This window comes from Mytilus californianus, unplaced genomic scaffold (assembly GCF_021869535.1).
Source record: "Mytilus californianus isolate M0D057914Y unplaced genomic scaffold, xbMytCali1.0.p SCAF_4, whole genome shotgun sequence".
Classification (NCBI taxonomy): domain Eukaryota; kingdom Metazoa; phylum Mollusca; class Bivalvia; order Mytilida; family Mytilidae; genus Mytilus; species Mytilus californianus.
In genome coordinates, this window is record NW_026262690.1 from 121,561,262 (window position 1) to 121,576,076 (window position 14,815).

At 31.2% G+C, this 14,815-nt stretch overlaps 1 protein-coding gene across 1 annotated transcript; it reads left to right on the plus strand.

The window, feature by feature from the left end:
- The first annotated feature begins 3,483 nt into the window (after positions 1-3,483).
- Positions 3,484-14,489, plus strand: LOC127737211 (uncharacterized). The gene is made up of 4 exons (XM_052247744.1): positions 3,484-3,655; positions 11,590-11,668; positions 12,988-13,148; positions 14,349-14,489. Exons 1-4 carry the CDS (start codon positions 3,500-3,502, stop codon positions 14,487-14,489), a joined length of 537 nt encoding a protein of 178 aa, XP_052103704.1. The 5' UTR covers positions 3,484-3,499.
- Positions 14,490-14,815: the final 326 nt, after the last annotated feature.

Below are 14,815 nucleotides of genomic sequence, written 5' to 3' on the forward strand. Positions count from 1 at the left end.
TGACAATGTCCTGACAAAGTCCTGACGGATATGAAAATGCTAATTACGTTTTCATTATTTAAAGGATTTACTTTAAATTTGGAACCAAGCAAGATGACAACATTAATTTAATAAATAAAAGAAAAAAAATTAAAAAAAATATTTTTAAGAGTTAGAAAACTTGACCTGACCAACTTCGACTTTGAAATCACTAATGTCCTGACCGATATGAAACGGCTTAATACTTTTTTTATTATTCACAGGATAGACTTCAAATTCGATATCAAGGAAGATTAAAACATTTAATCCAAAAATATAAGAAAAAAATGAAAAAAAATAATTTTTAGAGTTAGAAAACTTGACCTGACCAACTACGACTTTGCCGCGATTAATGTCCGGACCGATATAAAACTGCTAATTTCCTTTTTTTCTTTGGAAGGATTTACTTCAAATTTGACACCAGACAAGAAAGTAATATTGATTTAATACTTATTTGAAAAGAATTGGGAAAAAAATACTTTAAGGGTAAAAAAACTTGACCTGACCAACATCGACTTTGTCGTGACTAATGTCCTGACCGATATAAAAGTGCTAATACTTGTAACATTGTTGGTATGACTGAGTTCTTATTTGAAACCAAGTCAAATTATAACGTTTTCTTTTTAATACTTTTTATAAAGTAATTGGAAAACAATATTTCATACGAAATAAAAACTTGACCTAACCACCTTCAATTTATTAAACTTAATACACAAACAAAAACGTTTTTAGTTCTTACCTTATATTGTCATTGAATTTATATTTATCTTATCCATAAAACACAACATCCAAAGCAAATAAATTTTGTTAAATGAAAAGATAGGGGAAATATGAGTACAAGTTGCTGACTGTGAGTATTGTTTACCCCTCATCACAACTCTACTTCATTTGATTTGATTAATAAGTGTGACTAATGAAACTAATTATTGAATTATTAAACCAAATTAAATAATTATAAAAGTGAAATGTAATTAGTTACCTACATTAATGATTTTAATAACTAAGTAAATGGAAAGGTTTTTTCTTCTTGATGTAACAATTAAATAAAAAAAACTGTATAAAAGTAAACGCAAAGGAAGGTGATATGAACCATTAAAATTAAATCACACCTATATTAATTACTATAATCACAAATTGGAATGTTTTCTTTCCTATCTGATTATTTATTTTTTGTTTATCCTGCCTTTACATGTCATATAAAGGCAGGAAATGAGATTCATATTGTTTAAAAACAATGTATATACAAGCATATAAATTACAATTATGTTAGAATCACAAAGAAATAAAATAAATTAATACACACAATTTTCACTAACAGAAAAAAAGAAGACATTCAATTAAATTACTATCGAAGGTCGGTGGTTTTCTCCGGGCGCTCCGGCTTCCTCCACCAATAAAAACTGGCCGCCACGAAATAGCCCAAAAGCGGTGCTTAAAAGTGGCGTTAAAACACCAAAAATCAAAATCAAATCAATTAAATTGAGTTCAATAAAGATAAATGGAGAAGAACAATTTAGTCACGATTACCTACCACAGTGAAAAACGTTCATATCTAATATATAGGAGTTAACACAATACAATACAATACAATATGATACAATACGATACAATACAATACAATACAATACAATACAATACAATACAATACAATACAATACAATACAATACAATACAATACAATACAATACAATACAATACAATACAATACAATACAATACAATACAATACAATACAATACAATACAATACAATACAATACAATACAATACAATACAATACAATACAATACAATACAATACAATACAATACAATACAATACAATACAATACAATACAATACAATACAATACAATACAATACAATACAATACAATACAATACAATACAATACAATGTTCAAGCATCGCGATGTTCATCACAGTACCAATCTTCTGAAACTCCTGAACATGTCTGATGAACCCACTTAGTACAGCTGATCCGTCCTCTTTTCGCTTCACATCCAATCATGTTCTCAAAAACATCTGGTTTACCACACTGACAACTACACTCAATTCTTCTGGCAAAAATCCTAACAAAGTCTGTACTTGATGTTGTATTTTGAGTAGAGTCTTTACTGATGAACCACGGGAGAGGTTGTTGGCGCCAACGTGAAGTACCACGGTGTTGTAGTTGTCGATGGTTGGTTGCAGTTCGTTGAACATCTGGTCAATACGAAAACCTGAATAAGAAAGCACATTAGTTTCAGATAAAGATAAATATTGATTAAAATACTTGGCCTGGGAATGGCCAGCAATCAGCACTGGAAATGAAGACATGATTAGAATCAAGTAATATGAAACAAAAGCACAAAAAATATATTTACAATTTTCTACAATTAATTACACTAAACAAAAGCAAGGAGATTTATATACAAAGAAAAATAGCACTAAAGCAATATATCAATTCGAATAAAAAGCACTGAGGTTGTATGTATTAGAGCACTATGAAAACTTTTGAAAGAGACTCAAAATATGTATTATATTTATAACTGTAAGTAACTAATGTTCACTTTTAAAAAGCAATACTCACATTCAGCAACTGGTTCTAATATTTCTCTTTCGTTTCATTTCAACAGTATCTTTCTGCGTTCAATGTTGTAATATCATTGTGATCGGATATTTTCAATTTCAATAATTTAAGGTAAGAGGTTAACATTTTCTTTCAGTTAGAAAATTGATCAGGACAAGTTCGACAATGTCAGGTCAATATATTTTTACCCTTGCAATACTTGTTCACATTTTTTTCTTTTTGTCATTTAAATATTTAATAAAATATTGATATTTATCAAACTTAAAGACATTTATTTAAGAAATATACATAGTCTTTCTATTTTTTAAACGAACATGTCTTTTTTTGGTGAATAGCCTATGTTGGTCAGGTCAAGTTTTTGGTCTTTTGAATATTTGTTTTCTTTTCATTTCTTTTTATTTCTTTGTTAAATTTCGAAATCTTCCTTGCTACTAAATTTGAAGTTAATCCTTCCAAAGATAAAAAAGAAATTAGCAGTTTTATATCGGTCCGGACATTAGTCGCGGCAAAATCGTATTGGTCAGGTCAAGTTTTCTAACTCTAAAAATTATTTTTTTTTCATTTTTTTCTTATATTTTTGGATTAAATGTTTTAATCTTCCTTGATATCGAATTTGAAGTCTATCCTGTGAATAATAAAAAAGTATTTAGCCGTTTCATATCGGTCAGGACATTAGTGATTTCAAAGTCGAAGTTGGTCAGGTCAAGTTTTCTAACTCTTAAAAATATTTTTTTAAATTTTTTTTCTTTTATTTATTAGATTAATGTTGTCATCTTGCTTGGTTCCAAATTTAAAGTAAATCCTTTATATAATGAAAACGTAATTAGCATTTTCATATCCGTCAGGACTTTGTCAGGACATTGTCAGGACATTGTCAGGACATTAGTGTAACCCTTGAAATAGCGGCATATTTAAAATGGCGGATTTCCGCCCTTCGAAAATCGAAGTAAAAAGTAGAAAGTGTACAGATGTTCTAATTGAAGAAATTATAATTTCGGCTACAGAAGCGACTACAAGTTCCTATGAAATTAATGAAAACCAAAAATGTCAATGGGAAAAATGTTTTAAAGAGGTAACAATCAATACAAAAATTCGAAGATCCCTCGACTCATTTGTTTTGATTTTGTAGGTTTGACCTTTGTTGTTTCAAATTATGCTAGACACATGGACATTTTATATAAGATGCACAGCCTTTCCCTTTATACTTTAATATGATGCAGGGGATACCTGTAAAATAGAACGAATAACTATTTATAAAAAATACATATATCATGACATATTCATATATTCTATTGAAATAATGAAGAATATCTTCACATAACGCAGTTCTGCCAACTTTTAATAATGCAAATGCGTGAGATTTGGCCAAAATCGTAAAATTCAAAGGAAATACAATACTTGTACATTAATTATATACCAGTATTGTTGACAATACTAGTATACAAGTATTGTGGTCGCCAAGGAATCCATGACAAATCGCCCCACTGGTAAATCGCCCCACACCTAATTGCCCCACTTTTTCACCAACTCGCCCCACTTTCTAAAAAATCGCCCCACTTATGAAAAAGGGTAAAATCCCATTGAAAATAGGTTGGATAACTTGCCCCACTTATGAAAAGGGTTAAAATCCAGCTGAAATAAGGTGTGCCAATCGCCCCACTCATGACAAATAGAAAACCACGATGAATTCAATAATGCCAACTCGCCCCACTTATGAAAAAAGATGCAATCCCGTTGTATATCTATGTTCCTGCCCCACTTATAAATAAAATCAATACCTATTAAAACCTTAGATAAACATGTTTTTGTAGTTCTTTTCTTTTTGTTGAAATAAAGCAGAAAGAAGTGAGTATCAGTATTTCTGCGACTTGAATGCCAACTAGCCCCACTTATGAAAAATAGAAAAATCCTGATGAATTGAGTCATGCCAACTCGCCCCACTTATGAAAAAGGAAGTAATGCCGTTGAATTTATGTCTGCCAACTCACCCCACTGATAAATAAAAGTATGTACAGAATTAAAGCCTACCAACTAGCCCCACTTATGAATAAAAGAATAAAACTGTAATGAATTTAGGCCTATTCGCCCCACTTGTGAAAACGTAAGAAATGCATCATGTTTTTTTGTTATTTTCTTTTGGTTGAAATAAAGCAGAAAGAAGTAAGCATTAGCATTTTTGTGACGTTTTTTTTACTGGTAAATATATTCAATGTTTTATAAGATAAGTCAAGAATCATGTGTGTTAACATAATTTTACATTTTAATCAAACATACATTAATCAATTATGACAAGCACTGGCATGATAACATAAAACGAAGTACTAGATAAAATGTCAGCACTAGAAAGTGAAACATCATTTAATTTCAATAATAATAATCTAATAAATTTTCGCGTTTTTATGTATTCTGTGTAGATTAGTTTTCATTTAAGTGGGGCGAAAATTATATATTCATCTAGATTTTATCTTTTTTTCATTAAGTGGGGCGAGTTGGCAGGAGAAAAATTAACGGGATTGAACCCTTTTCACAAGTGGGGCGATTTTTTAAAAAAGTGGGGCGAGTTGGTAAACCAGTTTGGGGCGATTTTTTTAAAAGTGGGGCGAGTTGGTGAAAAAGTGGGGCGAGTTGGTGTGGGGCGATTTGCCAATGGGGCGATTTGTCCTGCTTCCGTCGCCAAGTTCAGTTGATCCGAAAATGCCACGAAATAAGCATGAAAATGCGTGAGTCTCACGCTAAATGTGTGAGACTTGGCAGCCCTGATAACGTAATCTTTTTTTATCTAATACTATACATATGATCACAAATTTTATATCATTGCTAAGTAGTGATGTGATGTGGAATATACCGTTACGTGCCTACCGCGCTAAACGACTTGAAGACGTAGTCCAATCTATAATAATAGAAAGTAATTTACAATATTCTGGGGGCCTCAAAATGAGTACCGTCTGTCCGGTCTTGTTAGCGCTCTCACAGGTACAATTCTTGCCAGATTTTTATAAAACTTATACTATAGGTTAATATGGGCATTATCTCGGACAAGTTGTATAATGGTGGACGATCAACTCTTTTAAAAAGAGTTATGACCCTTTGAAATATTGAATTTATGGAAAATGGCCTTGTTAGCGTTCTCACGGATACAATATTTTATAAAACTTAAAGTATACTATAAGTAATGCCCATGAAGGTCTGTTTGAAATATTTAGTATATAATAAAAAAAACTTTTTTGTCCCCCGTGCACACTTTTTATTTATAAATTGTTTTAAAGAACAACAAAAAAAAGTGTTGTTGCCCCTGGAGAGATAAAATATGTGCAACACGGGGGACATTGGAACTCTGTTCTTTTTTTAAGATTGGTTTCCGTTGTAAAAGTTTATTTGCTTCTTCTGGTGTTAATCATATTGTCTTCTATGTTTAGAGAGTTCTCTGGCGATATTATCCTCCCTTGTAATAAAATTGACAGTGTCAATGGCTCTGGATCTTGGATATCATTCGAATTTAACATTATTGGGCGATCGTTAATAACACTTTCAATCTCTGTAAGAACTGTTCGTAACACATCTGCATTAAGGCCAAATAAAAGTATATGTGTAGTTCCAGTTACATCCTGAAAAAAATAGGGTCGGTAGGTCGGACTATTTTTTAGCTCACCTAGCCCGAAGGGCCAAGTGAGCTTTTCTCATCACTTGGCGCCCGTTGTTGTTAGCTTTTTAAAAAAATCTTCTCCTCTGAAACCACTGGGCCAAATTTAACCAAACTTGGCCACAATCATCATTAGGGTATCTAGTTTAAAAAATGTGTCCAATGACCCTGCCAACCAACCAAGATGGCCTCCATGGCTAAAAATAGAACATAGGGGTAAAATGTAGATTTTGGCTTATATCTCTGAAACCTAAGCATTTAGAGTAAATCTGACATAGAATAAAACTGATTATCAGGTCAAGATCTATCTGCCCTGAAATTTTCAGACAAATCTGACAACCTGTTGTTGGGTTGCTGCCCCTGAATTGGTAATTTTAAGGAAATTTTGCAGTTTTTCACTTTTTGGTTATTATCTTGAATATTATTATAGATAGAGATAAACTGTAAACAGCAATAATGTTCAGCAAAGTAAGATCTACAAATAAGTCGTCATGACCAAAATTGCCAGTCAACCCCTTTAGGATTTATTGCCCTTTTAATATATTCAATTTTTTAACAATTATTCGTATATTTTTGTAATCTTCTACAAAAATCTTCTTCTCTGAAACTACTGAGACAAATTTAACCATGCTTGGCCATAATCATTATTAGGGTGTCTAGTTTAAAAAATTTGTCCGATGACCCCGCCTTCCAACCATCATGGGCGACTTGGTTAAAAATAGAACATGGGGGTAAAATGCAGTTTTTGGTTTATATCTCTGAAACTGAAGCATTTAGAGCAAATCTGACAGGTGGCAAAAATGTTCATCAGATTTAGATTTATCTGACCTGAAATTTTCAGACGAATCTGACCTGTTGTTGGGTTGCTGCCCCTGAGTTAGTAATTTTACAGAAATTTTGCAGTTTTTTGTTATTATCTAAGATATCATTATAATATCTAATACTATTAATTATGATTTTAACCTTATTTTACATAATTTCCAATTCCAAAGCATCAGTAAATACAGGTGAGCGACACAGGCTCTTGAGAGCCTCTAGTTTTCATATATTTTTTTTTAAATCGTGTGTTTACCAAGTCGGATTCCAGTATTATACACGTCCCTTCCTGAAGTTTGCCATTTTCTATATGTTTGGTTGTAAAATAAACAGATATGTTACGTTTTTAGTTAATTTTGTTGCATTCTGTTAAAAATTTGTTGCATTTTAGCCATGGTGGATACTTCTGATGGAAATTCAGATGACAGAGGTCTGTGAATTTAATTACATTGTATAGAAATTCACATTCCACAAAATGGGATCGTTCGAAAATTATTTTTCAGAAATGGAAAAAAAAGTTCTGGGTCGGTTGGTTAATTGGAACCATACTGTATTACATATACTTTTATTTGGCCTAACCATGGCTAGTACATATATGTAGTGAATACGGCTTGTCATGAAGTTTTCCGATGTCTTGGTTTTCTCAATAAATCCCAGGGTCTGACACTTACGGTTGTCCGATTGCCCGGGGTAAGTTAATGCCATATTTCGGACAAGTTAAAACATCATCTTGGTTGTCCGATCGGGCAAGTGAAAAAAAAAAGTGTTATATAATTAAAATTTCACAAAATCAATAGTGTCTGTTGTTTTGTCCATAGATTACTCTGTGATAACACCGCACGGTCGAGTAAAGTGGTCTTAACCCACCTTCAATGGGTATATTTGGTCATTTGTTCACACTGAATTCCCCATTTTACCAAAAATAGATCACGTTTAAAAATATTGGCCAATCAGGCGTCCGCGGCGTTGCTTCATCATTTATCATTATCAATCGGGACACCACTCTGGCTTTTCCGACGCACGTGTTATTCCCACCAACCAATGGAAAGGGGAGGTCTATTTTCGTTGTTCTAACTTTAGAATTTGACATCGGATGTGTATTTCCCTAAGATGGAAAAATGTAAAAGCTTGAAAGAGAAAATGAAATTAAACTTTAACAAATTTGTCAGTTGTTGTCAGTTTATCAAGAAGGGTTTTTTGAAATGGCATTTCTTAGATAAATTATTATGAAATAAGTATCTCTATGTTAATGATCCAATTCCCGTATATTGTCGATCTTTTCCCTCCCTCCTTTTTGACTTCATGATGAATGTGGTTTAAAACATTAACAATAAAAACTTGCAGTTAATTTGTACACTACTACTCCTAGTACTCCATTTATGTGTATAATTTTGAAATGACTCAGAAAACTGAATGATAGTTTGATCTTAAAATTAACTCAGTGACTAATTGTGTCAATCATAAGAATACTCTAAATGTTATTATATTTGAAAATGTGTGGTTCATTAAATTGTTTCAAAGTTTAAATTATATTCTCGATTCAACTTAATTAAAAAATCAGTTCATGACACATCATGCATGGCATTGACAAAGTCTCTAAGTCTTCTTGAGTTGAAATTCTGGTAAGTAGACAGCTGGGATTCTGGAAATATTATTGACTTTTCAATTCATCAATATTCATACTCCATAATCAATTTACATAACATATACATGATAACTTTTTTTTATCTGCATGTACTACATTACAACCACAAAAATAGCATGTAAAAGTTTGGGCATGTAGATTTCACTTTCGGACAAGTAAAAATTAAAGTAATAGGGCACTTGCCCAACTGGACAAGTTGGTATAAAAGTGAATGTCGAACCCTGAATCCTCTTTCTTCTTGGTCTCTGATCCATATTCATTGGTGGTATATTGAGATGAGTTGTCTGGACACCCAAGTGTCAGAGTCAGATAGGTTAAGGTCTTGTGCAAGGGTGCTGGTTGGTTTTTTCGATCCAGATGTTGAAGGTTGTTGGTCATCATATGGTGAGCTGTCTGCTACAATTCTAAAGGTGTTTTTTTTTTTCCTTTTCATTCTTTTTTTTGAAGAGCTTCAAAAGGTGGTTTCCATTTTTTAACTGCTTTGGCCATTGGGAATACGGATATGTTATGGACCAAACCAATGAACGTACATAGACCTCAACACCAGTAGCAGTAACAAAACCGTATGCCTGGATGAACTTCCTGAAAATTTATGGGACAGACACGTTTTTTTGCATTCAATTTATAACATTTTCAGTAAACATTAACTTAAGCATAAATATTTGAACAAAGACTTTATTCATGAACAATTTATTTTATTTTCTTTTTCATGTTGACAATCTATTTATTTTGTTTCATAGTCTATTTATACTTTACATTCCACTTTCACTTTAAGTTTTAAAACCATGGTAACATTATGACGTTGCATTTAGGCAACCTGATTTTCTACTTTTATTTATTTGTACTATTTGTATCCTGATGAATAAATAGGTATCCAATTCAGGGATTCTACCGTACTGCAGATTTACCAGGCATTGGTTCACTTTTGTTTATAATTTTACATCTATAGTTTACAAGTGAAATTTTTTGTTTAGATTAGTTTAAAGGGAACCACTTATGATATAAAGTCAATGGTATTTGGTAAGCAGTTTAATTAGCATTGGCATTTCACATTTCCGTGGAGGTTATTTGCCATTTGAGAGGTCACTTTTGATACTTCCCAAGAGTGATAGCTTAATATTGGTTTGACTGCTTGTCTAACACTGTAAAACTGAATTAAAGACCCCCATAACATAAACTTGTCCTTATTTCAGTTGGAGCAGGAAGACTTTTCTATAATTTTGATTCAATTTGTCCTAAAAGTACCGTATTTAGCCGTGTATTGAATGCAGTTGTGTATAATACGCACCCATTTTCATCTCTCCAAAATCATGAAAAAAAAGTTTAAAAAAAACATGAAAAAAAGTTAAAAAGAAGTTAAAAAAAAATTAAAAGGAAATAAGTAAATTTTTTTTTTTTTTTTTTTTTTAAGTCTAGTGTAAAAAGCATTTAATTTGGAACAAATTAAACCATGTATTTAATCTTCATTTAAGTCTATTGAAAAATAAAAATAATAAGATTGATTGTTCAATCAAATTTTTTTAAAGTCACAAACAATTAAATGGTATAGCTTTTATCATGTAATTAACATTTATTAATTTGATAAAAGTAAAGTTATTAATTAATGATCCCTTTAGAAATCAATGTTTGTCTAAGCTTGTCCAAGCTGATGCTCTGTTCAAATATTATAAAAGTAATAATTAGAATGTTATGGAACAAAACAAATTAGACCTAAAAATAATTCAAAGTTGATTAGCAGTAATTCAAATTTGATGACTCTTTAATCCGTTATTTCCTTTTCATTGATCATGTTGATTTACAGCACTGCCTGAGGTTATGATATTGAAGGTAAACGGACAGAAAGTCACAGGACAAAAGGTCACAGGACATAAAGTCACAAATTTGATAGGACAAAAAGTCACAAATAATTTGTTGACAATTGTTTGAATATATAAGAGAAAGATCTTGAAATATTTTCTTTTTATTACATATATTCATTTTTAAGTTTAGGAAATTGTTCATAAGCCTTGATAAATGAAAATGTATTAAATTTTAATCATGCAAAGGATATATTTCTTGGCACAATGAAGCCATTTAAGTACCAAGCCACTTTGACATTTTGTTTTCATAACAATTATTTTATCATTAATGATATTTATTGAATAAATTTTAATTACAAAGTTGCTTCATATATAGTATTTCAAGAAAAAACAAAAATATTATTTTTTAAATTAGTGTTTCCTTGTTAAAAGAAAAATAATCTCAAAACTGAATTGTGACTTTTCGTCCTGTGACTTTTTGTCCGTGACTTTTTGTCTGTGACTTTTTGTCCTGTGACTTTCTGTCCTACATTCATATTGAACACCTGTCAAAAGTTGACATGATTATTCAATTGCTACACACCCATACTAAATCCTTAATTATATTTTAATCTCACTCATGCAGGATGTCACACCAGTACTTGTGTATTCAATAAAGAAGGAAAACAAACTTTTTTTTTAAATTACAAATGAAGAAATAAAATATATGAACATATACAATAATGAAAAAAAAACGCTATTAATAAAAAAAAAAATAAAAAACCGTCTATATTTGTGTATAATATGCACTCCTCTACCAACAACTTTTTGGGGGTAAAAAAGTGAGTACTATACACACCTAAAGACGGACTAGTACACTACACTGAAAACCTCATTGAGAAAACACAGGTGGGAATGTTTTTATTTATATGTATTATTCTTAAGAAATGCACTACAAAATATCACTGTTCTGGGCCTAAGAACCATTTGAACAGCAAGATATCTCATTTTGTGTTTTCTTTTGAATATAAAAACTATACATTAGTTTTTAAGATATATAGGAATGACTTAGTATGATACTTTAGGCTAAGTCAAAGGTGTTCATATTCTTGTTACTTTAATTTCAGGTTTATGAGGGTGCTTTGCATGAATGTGTGTCCATAGATGGACAGTCATGGAGTGAAAGTAATGGTAACGATACAACAGGTAGGATACATTGAATTTTGTTGTAAAATTTGCAGATTCTAATTCCCTCATCCAGAGACCTTGTCCCAAATTATGTTATCAATAACTTTAGGCCAAATAAAAATATATGTGTGGTTTCAGTTACCTGAACAATCCTAGTTTAAACCCCTGAAACCTAGATTTTTTTTTTGCATTTCTGAAAAAAAATAAATTTTGAACAATCCCATTTTGTTGAATGTGAATTTCAATAAACATGAAAAATAACTTTATAGACTTCTGTCATCTGAATTGCCATAAGAAGTATCCACTACGGCTGAAAATGCAACAAATTCTTATCTGAATGCAACAAAATTAATTAAAAACGGAACATGTCTTTTATTTTACAGCCAAACATATAAAATGGCAAACTTCCAGTATGGGTGTGTATAATACATGAACTGGACTCAGTGAAAACACCATTTTTTCTGGATTTTGACAACAACAAAAAATGCCTACATTGTACCTACCGTCCTTAAATTTATTTAGGGCATAACTGTAACCACACCTATATTTTATTATTTGGCCGTTTTAGAAAAAAAATTGTGAATGTTTCCAATTTTTCATTTGCATTTTAGCACAATTGGGAGAACATTATTACAGTCATTGATCTCATTTTGTTACTATGGTCAAAAGTGAATCCATTTTTTTTTTAAATTTGCTATTCAAGTTTAAAAGATTCACATATAAAAAAAACAGAATCAAGTGTAAATGTATATAAAAGGAAAATCAAGTGCACCTTAACCTTTAACTTTTAAGCTCATTTTCACTGATCAGTTTTTTTGTAAATCCAAAGACTAATTATGGTTGGTCCTTACATCAAAGCACATCTTCAGAAAACAAATATGCGTTAACGAATGCCGACCAAAGTTTGGTACAATCATGAATGCAAGGTCCTATGACTAATAACCTTCTGATTTTAATCATTTCAAATTAGTCATTCCAGTTCTTAAAATGCTACAAAAATGTAGGCAGTTTTACTTGTCTGGTGATATCACATTGGTACATGTATGTTGATGTCTAGTTAACTATTTTTCCTCTTCGAGTCAGGCTAATCACCCGACTAATTAGTTATGGTAGTTTAACGTCCTACACAACAACCAAATGCTCAAGTCGGACGGTATTTTTTTGAACTTCATCTTTTAGAAGTTTGGCGGCTTTGGCCTAAAGTAAATTTTTACATGTCTCATTGTTTATTGAACTTGGATGAACACAAGTGTTTCCATCAATTAGACATTTAAGCTTATATGTAGAAAAGTTAACTACAGAATACCAAATGTAATACATTTTTTTTATTTCAACAGAGTTTGAACCTGTAGATGTAGAGAAGAAAGAATATATTAATGGAGAACTAACTAATCAGCTTCATCAGACAGTTACAGAAGTTGCTTTAAAAAGGAAACATTGTCCGTCAAGATACAGGTCCTGTCTGTCCCGTCTTACTGCAAAACAGTTATGTAAACTAGTAAGTATGTAGACATCTTAGACTTGACAAATCATGTATTTTACATTTCTTTTGTCTATATATTTTGCACTATAAACTTAAAAGCATAATAGTTGGCAGTCAAGGAGAGAATGGTACCCTAAGATCACCTACAATGTACGTATGTTTACTTTTTTTTTTGCCCTTGAAAATAGAAATTATATGGAAAATAATATTGTTTGCAATATCATGCAAAATTTCCTGTAGGATATTTATGAAAAGTTTAAACGAATAAAAAAATTAGGTAAATACACACAAACGGTCCTTACTTTACATGATCTTACACCCAGATATTTTAGCAACTCTTTTAATGTTATAAATTAAGGAGATATACCTCGTTAAAACAGCAACCAAATATCATATTACCAATGGAGACATCTAGAGGCATACTTAAGTCATATAAAGTCTAAATGCGCATTTGTATATTATTGTAGTTAAAATTTTAAATATATTTCTACATCAAATAAAAAAATTGAATTGTAAGTATTTAATTCACAAAATAATAAACCAATTAGTATTACTGTTTGGAAACACTTTATATTAAAGTTTTATATCACTAATGTCTTGGGCAAGTTTGAAAATCAAAGAGTTCAGTTATGTCCCTTGGAAATGTCAATTCTATGAAAATATCAATTTGTAAGCACTCTCAAGCCTGTATTTCTTGTCAGATTTTTATGAACTTAATAAAGGTAACAGTTTATATCAGCAATGTCTAGGATAAGTTCAAAAATCAGTGCAGATCAATTATTTTTACAGGAGTTTTGTCCCTTGGAACTGTAAATCATATGGACTATTGCAATTAAGAATTGAAAAGTTTGAGAACTTTTTTTTCGCTCTCAGACACCTTTTTCCTGTTTTTAGATACTTTGAATTATGAATGGCGGTATGCATAGCACAACAACCTGTGCAGTTTTGTTGGACTTATAAAATATGTGCATTGGTGGGGGACATTGGAAAACTGTAAATCTTAATCAAAAGTAAATTTGATTCTTTATTTTAGGGCCAGGTAAAAGTTATATGTAACCCTAAGACAGAACCTTTACCCCTACCAGATAATGTGTTATCACAGTAAATTTGACTCTTTATTTTAGGGCCAGTTAAAAGTTATATGTAATGCCAAAACAGAGTCTTCACCCCTACCAGATAATGTGTTATCAAAGTAAATTTGACTTTTTATTTTAGGGCCAGTTAAAAGTTATATGTAATCCTAAAACAGAGTCTTTATCCCTACCAGATAATGTGTTATCATCAGAGGAAGTTTTAGATCGTTTGAAAGACACAGAATCTTGCTTGTCATCCATACTAAAAGTATGTACAGTTTGATTAAAACAATATTGTAATTGTAAATTGGGCTGTGTAAGTTTGTATTTGAACATGTGTGAAGAAGCTACATATATACAGTGTTATGCAATAAGTATTTGTCACCTACAGTTTTTATGCCTGTTTCTGTACTCTAACTTACTTTTCCTCATCCAAATTTAATGAAACTTCTACACAATGCTAAGTTAAGTATCAAAACTCGCAGATAGAGTTCGAATTTGGGCAGTGAGTCTCTTCTCTTTCTAGAGTTATGCCCCTTTATAACAAAAATACCTAAGACTACAACAATAAAACTCTTTACGAACTAGCAGTGACACCAAATGTTCTCA

Bases quoted from the DNA above. Each gene is read 5' to 3' on its own strand.
- LOC127737211 (XM_052247744.1), top strand. From the start codon at position 3,500: ATGGCGGATTTCCGCCCTTCGAAAATCGAAGTAAAAAGTAGAAAGTGT. The intron at 3,656-11,589 runs GTAACAATCAAT...CTTTAATTTCAG, and splicing joins GGGAAAAATGTTTTAAAGAG to GTTTATGAGGGTGCTTTGCA. The intron at 11,669-12,987 runs GTAGGATACATT...TTATTTCAACAG, and splicing joins TAATGGTAACGATACAACAG to AGTTTGAACCTGTAGATGTA.